Raw genomic sequence first — 15,234 nt, forward strand, 5'->3', positions numbered from 1 at the left:
CATGTTAATTGATTCAGAGAATATGAACATATCATTAATAACAAATTAAAGTGTCAAAGAGGATTCAAAGTAAACCTGAGCCTCTTACCTACACTTACAGCCAATTTATGCTTCTTATGCTACTATAGAATTTTATTTTCAGTTACTTTCAATTTCACTTAAAGTTAAATCATTTATGGATTTTACATTATGGCTTATGAATATACCTTGAAGGGTTTTTTTGTTGTTTTTTCTAATCTTCTTTTTGTGAACATGAAAATATTTGTTTCTAAGAATGGGATCAAGGAAGGGAAAAGCTGTTCCTTCATTTCCAGGGCTTTTTTTTCCTTTTTTTTTTTTCTTTCTAATTAAGTCACTCAATTCCCAAAAAGATCTTGCATAAACAAAAAATTTGCAGAAGAATCAACCTTTAATCATGGACACCTTTTTTGCTGTCCTTGTGAAACTGTATCCAAAACTGTCCAAGTTATAAATCTCTCACAGAAAAAGATAAAAGCCTAACTATTTTTAAATGAAAGTCTTATTTTTCTAGTTAAGTTTTCTCTGCTACTTCAGTCGCAGATCATCTGACTTAAAGTAAATGATGAGAAATGATGAGAACTTTTCTTGTAATTACTCATCTCAACTACTGGGGCTGTGGGCAGCAGCAGCACAGGGTCCCTTAGTAATCAAGAGGGAAAAAGGGAGCTAAATTCAAACACAGAAAAGACATAGCCTAGAAAAGGAAGGAAGAAGAGAAAACAAAGCTTACAATAGGAGATTACAAGAAGTCTACAAGCAGAAGAAGTGCTGTGCTTCAATATTCTTCTAGTGTCTAAAGAATTGTTGTGAAACTTACTGGCAGCATTTTTCTTATCCCCCTCTGTCCCTCACATATAATGCTCAATAATGCTCCTTAGTCTTAAAGCACTTACAATGCAGGTGGCACTGTTTTTGCAAAAATACATAATAAGGAATCAAATGAATCAGAGCAGACCATATTTCCTAAGCAGTAGATCTTTCTCAGGTAATTATTTAATAGCTCCATGTTTGATTAAAAATTCTTGAATGGGAAAAGTGCATTTGGCTGCAGCAACGGCCACAGTAAGATGCACCTTACATGGTATTTCTATTTACTTCTTTACAACATTCAGCCTGCTTAGAACAAAATGCTACGTTAGAATGGATTTCTTAATGAAAAGAAATTTAGATATCCCACCTTCATCACTAGTTGTTTAATGAACATCAACAAAAATGCTCGCAGAGATAAAGTCTCTTTTTGAGTAGGCCGTGGCCCATCTACAGAAGAAAAGAAGTAGATATATGGAATGCAAATTAATGGTGGTTAATAGCATAGTATCCATTTCCGTATACAGAAAAATAAATGGCATACACTGCGTGGAGAGAGAACAATGCTTAGAACAGCTATTTTTTCCTCTACTTCTTAACACAAAATAGTGATGCATTCCACTGCAGTTAGCAAAACCTCTGAGGTTCCTGAACTTTATGTCAGAGGTTCCTGGTTATAGCAGTTTTCAATTGTTGTTAAAGTTGTTCTACTTACATCCAAAGGAAGCTACTGTACACACTGGCTTCAACTACAATGAAAACCAATCCTAGAGCATTACATATAAAGATTACCTGGACAGTCAAAGACCAAATTTCTTAACTCCAAGCCAAGAGGGCTTGTTTCTGCCATATCTGTGTAAAGACAACTTCCACTAAAATATTTTAAATACTCAAATAGTTTATCATTCCCAGGAGAGGCAGGGTTAAAAAAAAAAAAAAAAAACAGGTTGCAACCAAAGTAAGAGCTTTCATACAGAAAGCAAATGTACAGTTGCAAGTCCATTTTCAGGAATAGTAAATTTGTGTCTTCATTGGGAAAATAGGGGGGAAAAAAAAAAGGAAAAAAACACTTAACTTTACTTATTACAGGATACAAAATACCACAAAGGGATCTTTGTAACCAGGCACACACCTACCATTCCAAAAGTCTACAGTTCTGCTAGTCAGTTCTATCTACTATTAATCCACACCAGTCTCTGGTCACAGAGGACATTGTTTTCTTCAAAAGGTTTCACTCGTTTCTTAAAAAAGAACTTTCAACAATATCCTACGGACAAAAGCACACTGTTGGGACTGTTACAGTGAACCAATTCCATTGAAGTACAATTTCTGGAATATACACAGTTCTATTACATAGTATACGAGACAATCCTCAAAACAAACAAGTAGAAACGAATACGTACCTACGCCTTTGGGAGTTATACCACTGCGATCTTGAGGATTCACTACCCAGTAATAATACTTCAGGGTATGCATGACCAAAAGAACTGTCCCAACCCGTCTAATTGCACCATATATGTTAACAGTGCCAATGAACTCAGTAGACAAGTAAGTGTACAGGATCAGCTGAACCTGCAACACCCAATCAGGAAATTAAAAAAATCACTGCAACAATATTACAGCACATCAGACATTTCTTGAATTTCATCTACTAAAATTTCTTAAAGAAATAGATTTTCTGAGCATAAAATAGTCACAAAGCTCCTAAAAGTCCTGCCAACTGACAAAAAAAAAAAAATCATTTCTAAAAATAAATTGTTAATGCAACTAAAATAGGCTGTTGTGGGTTTTTTGTGGTTGTTGGTTTTTGTTTTTCTTTCTTTTCTCAAGGTAGTCCACGCTTACAGGAGCACAAAAGCATGACAGTCACACAATCACAGACAACTGAAGTTGACTGGCACTGCTTGGGGCATGCTAAGGGGTTGTGGTCAGAATGTAGCTGAGACATGCCTCACCAGTGCTGAGTAAGGGGGCAAGACCACTTCCCTCAATCAATTGGCTACGTTGCCTTCAGCTACTTAAAACTAGAAAGAAACCTGCATTTGTCAGAAGAATTTCACACAAAGTATTCTTTTATTATGTCAAGTGCATATGTAGGAATTTAAGCCTACAATAAATTTATTTATCTTTCTATGCTGAAGAATAATGCCTTAAAAATAATTCTCTAATAATTTCATTTAGCTGCAGCAAAGAGATGCTTTGCTGTGACTTCTACAGTAACATGATTAGTGCTGATTCAGTTGTGTTTTTTTTTTTTTAAAGGAATAACAAATCTTCATGGAAGGGACAAAACAAAGTCCGATAAGATTTTAAGTAGGACCAACTAGAAAGTTTTTGTTCAAGTATATCGCACTGAGAGAACAGATTCAAAAAAGCACAAGTACCCCACAGGGGCATACATGAACTTAAATAAATACTTCTCTCTGGACAGCCCAGAACAATTTCTCATAAAAATTACTGTTTGTTGTTATTTTTGTTTTTTGCCATCTAATCCATTCATACTTCTCCATCAATCTAAAACATTGACTAGCTCAGACACTCCTCAAGCCAACATACTTCATTGTGCTAAACACTGCAGCTTTATAATTCTCTAATTACTTTGGGATCTTGCAACACTTGACTGTCATATGAAGAAAAACAAAGCCTGAAACCGTTTCTATATGATTTCTACTGGAAGCCAGGAAATGTAATTGTGCAAGCTGTCTTTACCTCAACCCTCTCAAATAGATACATCATAAGGGAATTGTATTCATAAGAATAAACAGTTTTACCTGTGCTGGGATATGAATCCATATTGCAGGATTAAGGAGAATATGATCACATAGCTGTTTCAGCAAGGGCGCCCCATTGTGCAAGCTGCTCAGGTACTTAGAAAAAGCAAGGCATAGCTCTAGTACAGCTCGGGTAACATGAACTTTGGAAGACTGTAGAAGAAAATTTTTAAGAAAATCTTAAACAAGAACTCTGGAGATGACTGTGTCAACTGAGTTTCCTCCCTTCCCTCCACCCCCCCCCCCCAAAAAAAAAATTAAACATAAACATGAGATCAAAAATGGGTATTTTTGTTTGTTTGTTTTTACCTTTTCCAAGCTATATCCTATCACAAGGAAGCCCTTACAGGAAAGCATTTGATCTTGCATAGCAATCGAGTTCTTCAACAACTCCATAATAAAAGCCAACAAAGTTGAACTGAAAAACATAATATTTTAGAAAGACATTTTGAAGTGTGACCACAACAAGACAGAAGGTATTCTCAAATTAACACTTCTATACACAGCCCATAAGCAATGTATCAAATAAGAGCTTAGATCAGAATTTTAACAACAAAAAAAAAAAGATAAAATTTAAACCTCTCATTTTCTTCTTTAAATTAATGTATGTCTAACTCAAAAGTTTGTATTCCAAGATAAGCATGCAATAGCAAAATTCTTAAAATACATTTGCGCAGAAAGGCAGCAATTATTGTGTGGTTCTCTCTGCTCCTTGTTTTAGTTTTAAACTTCTCCAAGATCAGCGACCAATGTCATTCCAGTTACCACTACTCTGCTTTCAGATGAACAGGTGGAAATATTTTTCTAGACAGAGGTTGGTTCGAGTTACTTCAACTCCACACTACTGCTAGAAGTAACATCCATGCCTTTGCCCTTGCGTCACAACACTAGCACCTATCTATGAATCAATACAAGCCAGCAGAAAAACACCCTATAGATGAGTTACTCTGCAACCAAATCACATCCTTGATTCATCATGTATGCATAAATCTAAGTCATCTCAGGAGAAGTCCAGGAATGTGCAAAATGGGCTGAAGGAACTTTGTAAGCACTCCTGCTTTACAATGGTAGGGACGTAGATAATCTTTCAACCATCATGAAGCCACAATTGCAATGAAACAGAGAAAACAGACCAATTCTAAAAAACAATACTTTTGCTGTTACTGCATCTGTATTATAACTGAGGAGCTACAACTGCTTTTGTTTCTGTTCAGGAACTGGACTGATGAGAAACAGAGTTGAATCCAGGGGAAAAGCCAAAGAATTAATACATTATTCAAGTTTGGCAGCAACAATGCGTAGTAGAATAAAAAAGAAAACAGCTTTTGACTGTTCTTGGTATTACCTTCAATGTCAAAATACTAATATATTTTAAGAATGCTAGTAAGCGAGCTGAAAAAAAGATTCATTTTCATTCTTCTGTTTATTTTCAAGCTCTATGCCACAAAATGTCTGAAGAAAAAAGAAAAAAAAAAGAATGCTTTCATATAAACTGAAAAAATCATCTTTCCCAAAGGATTCTTTTTTCCTGTGACAGGAAAAAGCTCAAAAAAGAATTGTCCATAATTATGGCACTAAAAAAAAAAAAAAAAAAAAATTGTCACATAGCAATAAGCATCCCTTCTGGTTCTGTACTAACTTTTTCATGGGAAGTATGGTACAAAACAAATCTACTTCACAAAACAGTCACACCTGCCTGTAGCAATGTTATGTTTTTCTAGTTAGACATAGTTCCACAAGTGAAATTACAATACAGTGCCAATTAATAAAGCAAGATTTAATTTCCTTCACACAAATAAGAAACAAAGAACACAGCTATATGCACTCACCAAACAGTTGTGTCAATGTGGTCCGATGAATATTGCCTATAGTCTAGCTGTGCAAAGAGAGGAAAAAGTACCTGCACTCCTCCAATGGAATGCAAGGCACTTTGGACAGAATGTGTCAAGACTGCTTTCACATCCTGGCAAAAAAAAAAAACAAATTGAGAACTCTGAAAAACTGTTAAAAAAGTTTGCTAGAAATAATCTGAAATTTCTTCAACATGAAAATCGTATTACCAATTAAAAAGAGAACAGCAAGAAGTATAAAACTGACTTCTATAGCCACTCTAAATATTCAAGCTGCCTGATTTACTGATTTACTGGCGTAGAGAAACCCTCAGAAGAATACATAGGAGGTAGCTTGCAAACTCTAAAACAAGTCTTTAATAATATTGAAACTCTAGGAAAAAATCTTCAAGCAAATTAAAAAATTTAGGCATTCAAAGGCTGGGAAGCAAAGAGTATAATGTCAACAGAGTGAAGCTCTGTTAGGGACAAGGAGATAGATAATGTCTGTAAAGAATGAAAGTGTGTCAGCAATGAGGAAGAAGAATGTTTCTGAAAAATTAACAGGATTTCTTAGTAATATTGACATTTTTTAGATTGTAATTTTGATTAAAGAACCTTTTCATAGTCCTTATGTGCACCCACATTAATTCAAAAAGATAGCATGCCCACGCACCAATGAGGCAAGGGTTCCTCTGACTATACTACACACGGCATTACAAACAAAAGTAGAATTGTATTCTTCTCTCTTGCTGTTTCAGAGAAGCTGCCCACTTTTATTTTCCTGAGTGAAGCTAAGAGAAATGTCCAGTATGGTTAACACAGTGGTCACACGAACAAGTCAAGTAGCTTGATAACTTCAAGAACTGACTCCTAACCATCTGCATCAGCTTTGGAGATTTAAGTAGTAAGGCACTTAGCTGTGCTGAGAACTGACAGGGAAAAGCAGCAGAGATGACCTGGGGAGGAACCCACCATCAGCAGCTCTTCATCTTATAGAAATCCCAGCTTAACGTGATTTTTCAGATTTTCAAAAAGTAAACCATCTATATTCTAAAAATCTATGAAAAATGTTGCCATACCTGCAGCATGAGGGCATGTGGTGAATGAACAAAAATAGAAGGGTTATCTTTAGGGGATGACTCTAGACAGAGCTGTGCATCTGTAGCCCTTGGATTGTACATAAAAGCAATAGCACTGGATAGCTTGCCATCATACAGCAACAATTTATGATGATCATCAAGGAAGAGATCACTTTCTGCCTTGAATTTGAATGTTCCCTGCATTGGGGAAGTGTTGAGGACAGAAAACAAAGAAAAACATTATATACATTTCAAATACAGTTCAGAACACAACTATTAATAGAAAATGACACTGTTTCTTAAATCCAACAATATTTCAAAAAGGAGTCTCATAACAACATTGACTCAAAATCAATTTTACAAAATTACAACTGTGCAACTGTTTTCTGACGCCTGAAGAATGACACTGTCAAAATGGCGGGTAATGCAAAAGAAAGACATTAGCTAGGAAACAGACTGGCAGTCAACAATGTTCACTCAGAGGGAACTAATAATTGAGGAGCAGTGAGAAAAGAATCCATCTTTTTAGCGTATGTTTATACAGCTGCTAGGGAATAGCAGCCTTCAATTAGTGCCCCTCAGGCTAAGACAAAACAAATAATAAATCACTGCAACAGAACTCATCTTCAGCACTAACTTTACACATTAAGCAAGACTGACTAGCAAAAGCAACTACTAGGCTACTCTCCTAAAACAAATACATAATACCTAATGATCTCAAGTTTTCAGCCTCAATGGAAAAAATGAACCTACTAAAAGAAAGTGCTCTTCTCACCCTTCCAATCACCCGAAACCTTGAGAACAAGAACTCAAGCTTGTTCTTATATTGTTTATTTGTTTTTATAAGAAATTTAAAAAAATGAATTAACATTTAATTGCAGTTTGTAATATGATGCACAGGCTTGTATTAATTTTTGCAACAGGTTAATAAAACATTAAATGATAACAATATTTTCAGAACATAGGTGTGCCACAACAGTCTTACACTGACTACGTTACTTGAACTAAACTTCAGAAGTTTTACAGTTAATTCCATGCTACCTTATATCCCAGACCAAGCTGATAAATGGCAAAGATTTGAGCAGCATTGAGAGCCTCACTAAAAAGGTAAACAGACGTCATTTGCCCACAAAACACTCGATTGGCATCTGCTGTTTCTGAGGAACCCAGGAAACATTTGTCAAATGTCTAAAAATAAATAAATAAATAAATAAATTAAGCAACACAGACAAATTATCCAAGAAATACACACATTATTAAAGAATAATATTATTTTTACAAGTAAGAAAGCTTTTAAGGTTTTAGTGGAAACAAATTTTTAAGTTTTGACAATATAAGCAGAATGTACTTCTCCCTACCAAGGAGTTATAAGTAATTTTTTTCTTTTTTCTTTTTTTTTTTTTTTTTAATTTAAAAAACATGAAATGAGAGAAGCTTACTTTTAGAAGAGCAATAAAACAGCAAGGAATATCTACAGTTGATCATCTAGAGAAATTAAATAGAGTTGAATAGAGAAATTCCAGACATTACTTACGTCACTGGTGTTGACAAACCATGTTATTTCTCCATAAGATGCCAGTTCTCCATTCACATAGCATCGAAGTTCACTATTCTTCCAGCGATTATAGATGTGCACAATAGTAACCATATACCACTAAGCAAAAAGAAAACAAGTGATACCATTCTACAGAGGCTTAAAGTAGCTTGAACAGTCACTGAAGAGGAAATACACTACAATCAATTCCACTGTCTGTGAATTATATTAACATAGAAAGTTTTATTTTAAGTAGAAAAGATGACAGCATTACTGAGTTTTCCTGTTTAGCCACGTCAAAGTACAGTCTCCTAATTCAAAATGGAAGCCTAGAAAATATTTACAACATAAAACTCAAACCAAACAAAAAAATTCATGAGAGTGTTGAACTACGCTTGTTCCAGGAACATTAGCAATTGAAAATGAGAACATTTTGAATATAGCATAATACTGCTCAACAAGCAAGCAAGTCTTAAACATTAAAAATACAACTAACCCACATTTTAATTGTTACACGTAAGGAGATAAAGCATCAAACAGAAGGAGAGTATTTGGTGGAAAACTTCAAAGAACACGAATTATAATTCAGTTTCAAATGCCAATCAGTCTTTCTCTAACCTGTAAAGGTAATTCTAGTAACTGCCCTGGCTTGATCAGAAAAATTAAACTTGAGTTAGTATTCACAGCTTCTAAAGTGCAGCTGCATTTGTCCACAATGACTATCAAGCAATAATCTATGGGTAAGCTTGAGCAAAACACTTCTGGATAAGAGGAAGGCTGAAGCAAAAAGAAACTAAGTATAAAAACAGAAGAAAGAAGAAACAAACGTCTCAAGTCTTGCAACACTGAAGCTACATATATAGGTATTAAGAGTTCTTCGTGAAATTTTAAGTTTCACAAATTCATAAAACCCTTGGTAAACTTCATTTTCTAGCTTTTTCTTATACATAAAGTAAACTTAGAAGAAATATCAATTCAGAACAGAGTTTAATTTTTGTTCGTTCTAGTGCGAGTGTTCTTCTGTCGATGGATGAACATAATTAACAGCGAGACCAATCCCTCCAGTATACACATTTTTAGACACATTTCCTACAAACACATCAGTTAGTTAGATATGCACCCTGCTAAATCCTAGTTACACACAAGTGTGTGAACACATCTCTAATTCATGGAACTATTCTACTGCTTTTACTCACCTTTTGTGGTTTGAAATCAAATTTTACACAGTGCTGAAAACCTTTTCCCTTTGATTTTATGGACGTTACAATCAAGCAGCCACCAACAAAGTGAGCAGAATAGCCAAGTCCTTTGTTCGTTCGAAAACTAACAAGGGAAAACAAAATCAGCACGTACACAGATGGCAGTGAAAGTCATTGAACAACTCATGACTGAACATCAGAAACGTAGTTTTACATTAATACGCACCAATATAAATATGGCTTATCCTTATCCACATTGATATTGTTTACAGGATCCATTCTTAACCAAGTGTGAAAAGTAAATCCATTCTGATAGGGCCACTTGGCTATAGGAGGTAAGGCAATGGCCTGAAAAAAATGAAGTGATTCATGTAGAAATATCAACATCACAATACTGCAAGTATACACCATAGCATACAGAGTACAAATGTACAACCAAAAATATCTGGCTGAACTTCTGTGCTTTTCTGTAAACTATTTTTTGTATTCCATTGTTAAAAATTCAGTCTAAATATTTTAAAACTGATCATTATCTCAAATAATATTACTAATAGTAACCCATGCTTCAAAATTCAACTACTTAAGTGCAAGTAATACAACAGAAAAACTTTTCAGCATATAGCTTTAGAAGATTTAGGTTTATGGCAGCCTAAAAGAATAATCAGATTTATACATTTATTTTCACATAATTTTCTCAGTCAGGAAAATAACTGGTTATGAAAAGAAGTTGTCCATATAAAGAGAAGCATATATGCTTCACTTAACAGATCCTTTTTTTCTTCACCTGAATTCACGTTTAGTGGCTTCCAGTTTGTAGATGACAGTCTTATGAGCCCCAGGCAAAATCCCAGTATTAAGCACAGAATCAAAGGTAGCTTAAATGCTTTTAAGACCTTTGTTTCAAACAGCTGGGTTTTGTTGTGTATTTTTTATTTTTGTTTGTTTGTTTTAACATCACAATTAACTTTAAAACGTTCCTCTGAAGACTTGCAATACACAGTTCAACTAAGACTGTCATAATCTCTGATCAAAGATGCTTTCCAGATGATCAATACCAATGAACAAAAAACATCAAAGAACTTGAGTGTTGCCAGACATCTTAATATGCTCCCACGCTCCATTTAGCTATCCCTAACCAAATAAAATGCTATAAATCCTTCTCTACACCAGCCAACTAATCAGATTTCATTTCTTTGAGCCCAACTTTCAGGACCTGGTAGCACTATCGTTTGGTTTAAATCACAATGGTTATGAAGTATATCAAATACTTAATTTCTAAGATTTCAGGTTTTAAAAATCAGTGAGAATGTTCCCACTGCAGTTAGTGACGCACCCCAATACCACATACAGTTCAAGCATTCAATGCTATTATCATTAGTTAAATACAAGCACAATACATAAGTAGCCCAAGTGAACAAAAAACGTGTCTACTGCCAACTTCTGCTGTACGTGATAAATTTAACTACAGCAGCACAACCCGAGTAGTCTGCGTTTTTCAATCTTCAAATAAGAAGTTATTATGTCATCAAGTTGGTGAAGTTACAGTACAAGAAAGACAGGGAGCTATTGGAGAGGGTCCAGAGGAGAGCCATGAAGATGATCAGGGGACTGGAGCACCTCCCCTACGATGACAGGCTGAGAGAGCTGGGCTTGTTCAGCCTGGAGAAAAGAAGGCTGCAGGGTGACCTCATTGCAGCCTTTCAGTACCTAAAGGAAGCCTACAAACAGGAGGGGAGTCAACTCTTTGAAAGGGTAGGTAACTGCAGGACAAGGGGAAATGGTTGAGGGAGTGAATATTTAGGCTGGATGTCAGGGGGAAGTTCTTTACAGAGGAAACGGTGAGGTGCTGGAACAGGCTGCCCAGAGAGGCTGTGGGATGCCCCGTCCCTGGAGGTGTTCAAGGCCAGACTGGATGGGGCCCTGGGCAGCCTGGTCTAGCATTAAATGGGGAGGTTGGTGGCCCTACATTTGGCAGGGTAATCCTGCCAAAGGATTATCCTCAAGATAATCCTTGAGGTCCCTTCCAACCCTGGCCAGTCTGTGATTCTGTGAAGTTCATCTTCAAGATTAGGTGTCCTGCGTAATACCTTTAGTTATACAGAAGCTAAAACATCAAAGCAGAAAAGTAACGGATTTTTAGGGGGAAAGAAAACAACAACAAAAACACACTACCTACTAAACACCTGAACCATTATCATAAGAGACTAACCACCGTTAAATCTAACCTTCCCTCAGTAGTATTTAACCTAGACATGTCATGTCTACAATCTGCATTTTATCAGATGATTGCTATACATATCACAATATTCACACTGACTGCTAGAGAAATAACAAATGGCCCAAGTACGGCCATACTTATTGCAGTTTCACTGACTAAGGTTTCTAAGAGTAAAGCATTGCCCACACATACTGTATATTAACAAACACCATTCTCACAGAATGAAGAAGTGAAAAGCAGACCTTCTTCACATTATCCTGGCAACAAGATTTAACTCAACTGCTCCGGGCATGGGCAAAGAGTTCATTTATATCCATTCTTTATGTATGGCTATTTGTCCTTCCGTAGTCATTACGTACATTTGTTACAAGCATTATTTAGTTACACACAATGTAGGTAACAGATAGAGAAAAAAATTCTGTTAAGACTATTTCTGTAACAATGACTGATGGGCTAAGAGAAAAACAGGAGTGAAAACAGCCAATGGTTGTAGTAAAAATAACAAAGGAATTAAAATATCTACATACTGCAGCACTTTTCCCTGGAAAGTTGAAGAAGGCATCAGGTCCATACTTCTGAGGCATGTGTTTTAACACAGACAACAATTTCCCAGCATGTGGTGGCTGTCAAAAAGAATTTTTAGATTTGGAAATAAATAAAACATCCATATGAAAGAAAATACCCTACATACAAAAAGAAATTTTGTTTTGACATATTTTCCAGCTTTGCACATGACTGAGTAACACTCTGCTAAAATACTCTACATTTTCAGTAAACATTAATAGAGAATTATGGATATGGATACTCACTAGCCTAGGTGCACTGAAAGACAATTAATGCGATAACTAAATTAAGGATTCTAAAGTCACAGTCCATGTCATTCAGCATAAACTCAAATGACTCTGAATGCTGAGTGCCATCACTGTTTGCCAATTCCCATCAGCTTTACCATTTGTGTGGATTTGAAGCGAGGTAAAAAAATAAATGAATAAATAACTGACCCAGATGAAAACTAGTTAGGGAAAAACAAATGCAATGCAATTCTCAGAGCAATTTTGGGTTGCGGCTGCATGAAACTCGTGGCAGCACAAGCAAGACAGGTAAAAGGAAGAACAGCAGACGAGGACTTTCTATCAAGTTTACAGTCATGCACTACATGAAAGATATTGTGTTTATATGTTCTCCTACATGTAAGTCTATGAGATCTTCTCCTTCATTTAAGTCCATGAGAAAGGTTCAAGTTTCAAGAGCGATACATAGTACCTAAACTGAACGCTCAGTTAGTGTGAACACTTCCCCACCACAATCCTAATTCTGCATTAATGCTATTGTAACACTCAACAACTAAAATTCCCAAATCACGTGTATGAGCTCACAACAGAAATCCAGCACATACTGGTCACATACTTCTGTACGTCTTCTTTTACCACTCCACAGCTTTCCAGAAAACCTATTTTCAAACTACAGTTTTACTACCCGCTTCTCATCTTTTTTCTGGAGGTGCTCTTTTTCCCTTCTTGTAAGCAACTACTCTGAAAATTAAGCATTACATGATCCATTACAAGTTATTTTAAACGCACTAAAATTATAGTCAGGTACAGAATGTTTCATAAATCTGAATTTAAAAAATTGAAGAAGGAAACAGTGAGATCTGTTCAGATGTCTTCAGCACCATAGAATTCAACCTGGCAATTTGTGTTGTAGCCTGATACTTTGTATCTTTAAAGCACTGCTGATTTTAAGATTTATGGACTTGAGCAAGACTACAGCAAAGCACTTGTGGCATTTTCCTCTTCTATTCCTCTATATTTAGTCTTTAATAAAGAAAGGGAAATTAAATGCAAATAGCAGAGAGCCAGGAAATGAAAAGTTAATGTTACAAAGACAACTTTAATTCAGCTATGGTTGAATATATTCTGTATGTTCACTTATTAATTTTAAACCCTACACGAGGTATTTTTGATGTGAACAAGTTGTTCCACAAGTTCTTTTTAAAATTTGCTACATTATTGTCTCGCATATTGAATACATATTTATTACATTATTTCAAAGAAACAAAGACATCGACCTGACTTCTCCCTACACTAAAGCAAGGTATTTAGACATTACAGAAATGGAATTAAAAAACCAAATATGTAAAACAATTGGTGGGTAAAACAAAACAGAAACTTTGTGGCAGAAAGCGTATCTGCTAGCATTTAAACAAAAGAATTTTACTTCAGGGAAGAAGGCTCTCAACAGTAAATGGGCACCCTTTTCTTTTTCTCTAGTTCATGCACAACAGGAGAAAACATGCAACGTAACATTTCACTCAGCACTCATTTTCATTTCAATTTTTGCTACAGATGCTAACTTTCCTAACTGGATAAAATCCTTCAGGTAAAGACAATGTGAAAATATGAAAATACTGATATGCACATATACACAATTTCCATTGATTTCCATCTGTATCTCTCATCTTCCAAAAACAATTTGTTTGTTTATCCTTCAATTTCAAGCAACTGGAACTACCAAAATAAAAATGTGTATGTGAACACATGCTTAGAATTACAATATCCTTCCCCAGTTGCTCAAAAAGATCAATCCAGCCAATAAATCCAGAAGTTAAATTTAATGTCATTGCTACACTACTCTATGTATGTTAAGAGGTTTAATTGCTTTTAAGTAAAAAAGATTTAAGCAAAAATGATACAATACCAGTAGGCATCCTTCATTTCCTAGTAAATTTATATATCTATAAATACACACAAACACACACACACACACACACACACACACACACACATATATAAAAGGCTATCAAGCAGTCTTTTAACACGGGAACATTAGGAAAAATACAAACAACACTACAAATGACTTTTGCTCTTTATTTTCTTTTACCCATCTCCCTTTTTCTCCTTGAAGCTTGCTGAAGAATAACTTTAGCTCTCGAACCGTCAAGTTGTAGCTAGCCAACACACCCAGCATATCCACTAAGAGATCTGAAAGGAGAACAATATAATTACTTATTAAGATGCAATGTCAAATTTCTGTCATTTCATTATTAAGTGTTCCCACGAGATTTTACATAACGAAAATACAATTTGACTCATATATTAGGTGAAGCTATACCTGCAATCATGTTGTCAGCTCTATCAATCCTCTTGAGCACTTGTTCAACCAGTCCCACTTCTGTGCACGCTTGTAGATTGCGTATACTTTTTTTCAAGATAGCTGTAAACATGCTCCACACCTCAGCCTGACAGGAGATGTCACATTTATCCAGCAATTCTACCATGCAGGTAATGCCCTCTCCTTCTTGGATGATAAAGTTCATTTCCAAGTCAAATTGGCCTCCAACAAGCTTTCAGACAAAATATTAAAAAAAAAAAAAATAAAAAGTCAAAACATCATTCCACATTCCACTGAAGTTATTAATTCTGCAAGAAGAAAACTATCAAAGATATAAGCTAAAAGAATACAGCAAGGTCAATATCAATATACCAAATATTATTTTTCCTCTGTTTCAGGTTTTGACGTGCAACTTCAACAAAAGGTGCTCCTGAGGTGTCAGTAACTATCAGGCAATTGCTGCACAAGAGCTCTTGGGTTAGTTAACAATACAGATGTCATGAGCTACCCCACACATCTAAGGAGTGAACAAACCATGTGAATATTTCAAGACCGGTGAGAAAGGTCAGCTACGATCCTTTAAACGGCATAGAGTGGCCCTAAAAGCTTTCACCTGTATGTGCCTTACACTCCTCAAACCAGTGCACTGCTCTAGCCAAAAG

General features: G+C 35.6%; 1 protein-coding gene across 6 annotated transcripts in view; it reads right to left on the reverse strand.

The window, feature by feature from the left end:
• Positions 1-15,234, reverse strand: part of LRBA (LPS responsive beige-like anchor protein) — a 367,496-nt gene that overhangs the window by 317,816 nt on the left and 34,446 nt on the right. For all 6 annotated transcript variants that reach the window (XM_085222195.1, XM_085222196.1, XM_085222197.1 and 3 more), the window contains exons 3-15: positions 14,573-14,804; positions 14,342-14,442; positions 11,989-12,084; positions 9,470-9,591; positions 9,241-9,367; positions 8,045-8,164; positions 7,552-7,698; positions 6,511-6,708; positions 5,429-5,562; positions 3,909-4,017; positions 3,600-3,752; positions 2,232-2,400; positions 1,199-1,278 (exon numbers count right to left, since the gene is read on the reverse strand). In XM_085222195.1, coding sequence (XP_085078321.1) covers positions 1,199-1,278; positions 2,232-2,400; positions 3,600-3,752; positions 3,909-4,017; positions 5,429-5,562; positions 6,511-6,708; positions 7,552-7,698; positions 8,045-8,164; positions 9,241-9,367; positions 9,470-9,591; positions 11,989-12,084; positions 14,342-14,442; positions 14,573-14,804 — 1,788 coding nt within the window. The remainder of the gene's footprint in view (positions 1-1,198; positions 1,279-2,231; positions 2,401-3,599; positions 3,753-3,908; positions 4,018-5,428; positions 5,563-6,510; positions 6,709-7,551; positions 7,699-8,044; positions 8,165-9,240; positions 9,368-9,469; positions 9,592-11,988; positions 12,085-14,341; positions 14,443-14,572; positions 14,805-15,234) is intronic.

The sequence above is a fragment of the Meleagris gallopavo genome, chromosome 4 (assembly GCF_905368555.1).
Source record: "Meleagris gallopavo chromosome 4, MGAL_WU_HG_1.1, whole genome shotgun sequence".
Classification (NCBI taxonomy): domain Eukaryota; kingdom Metazoa; phylum Chordata; class Aves; order Galliformes; family Phasianidae; genus Meleagris; species Meleagris gallopavo.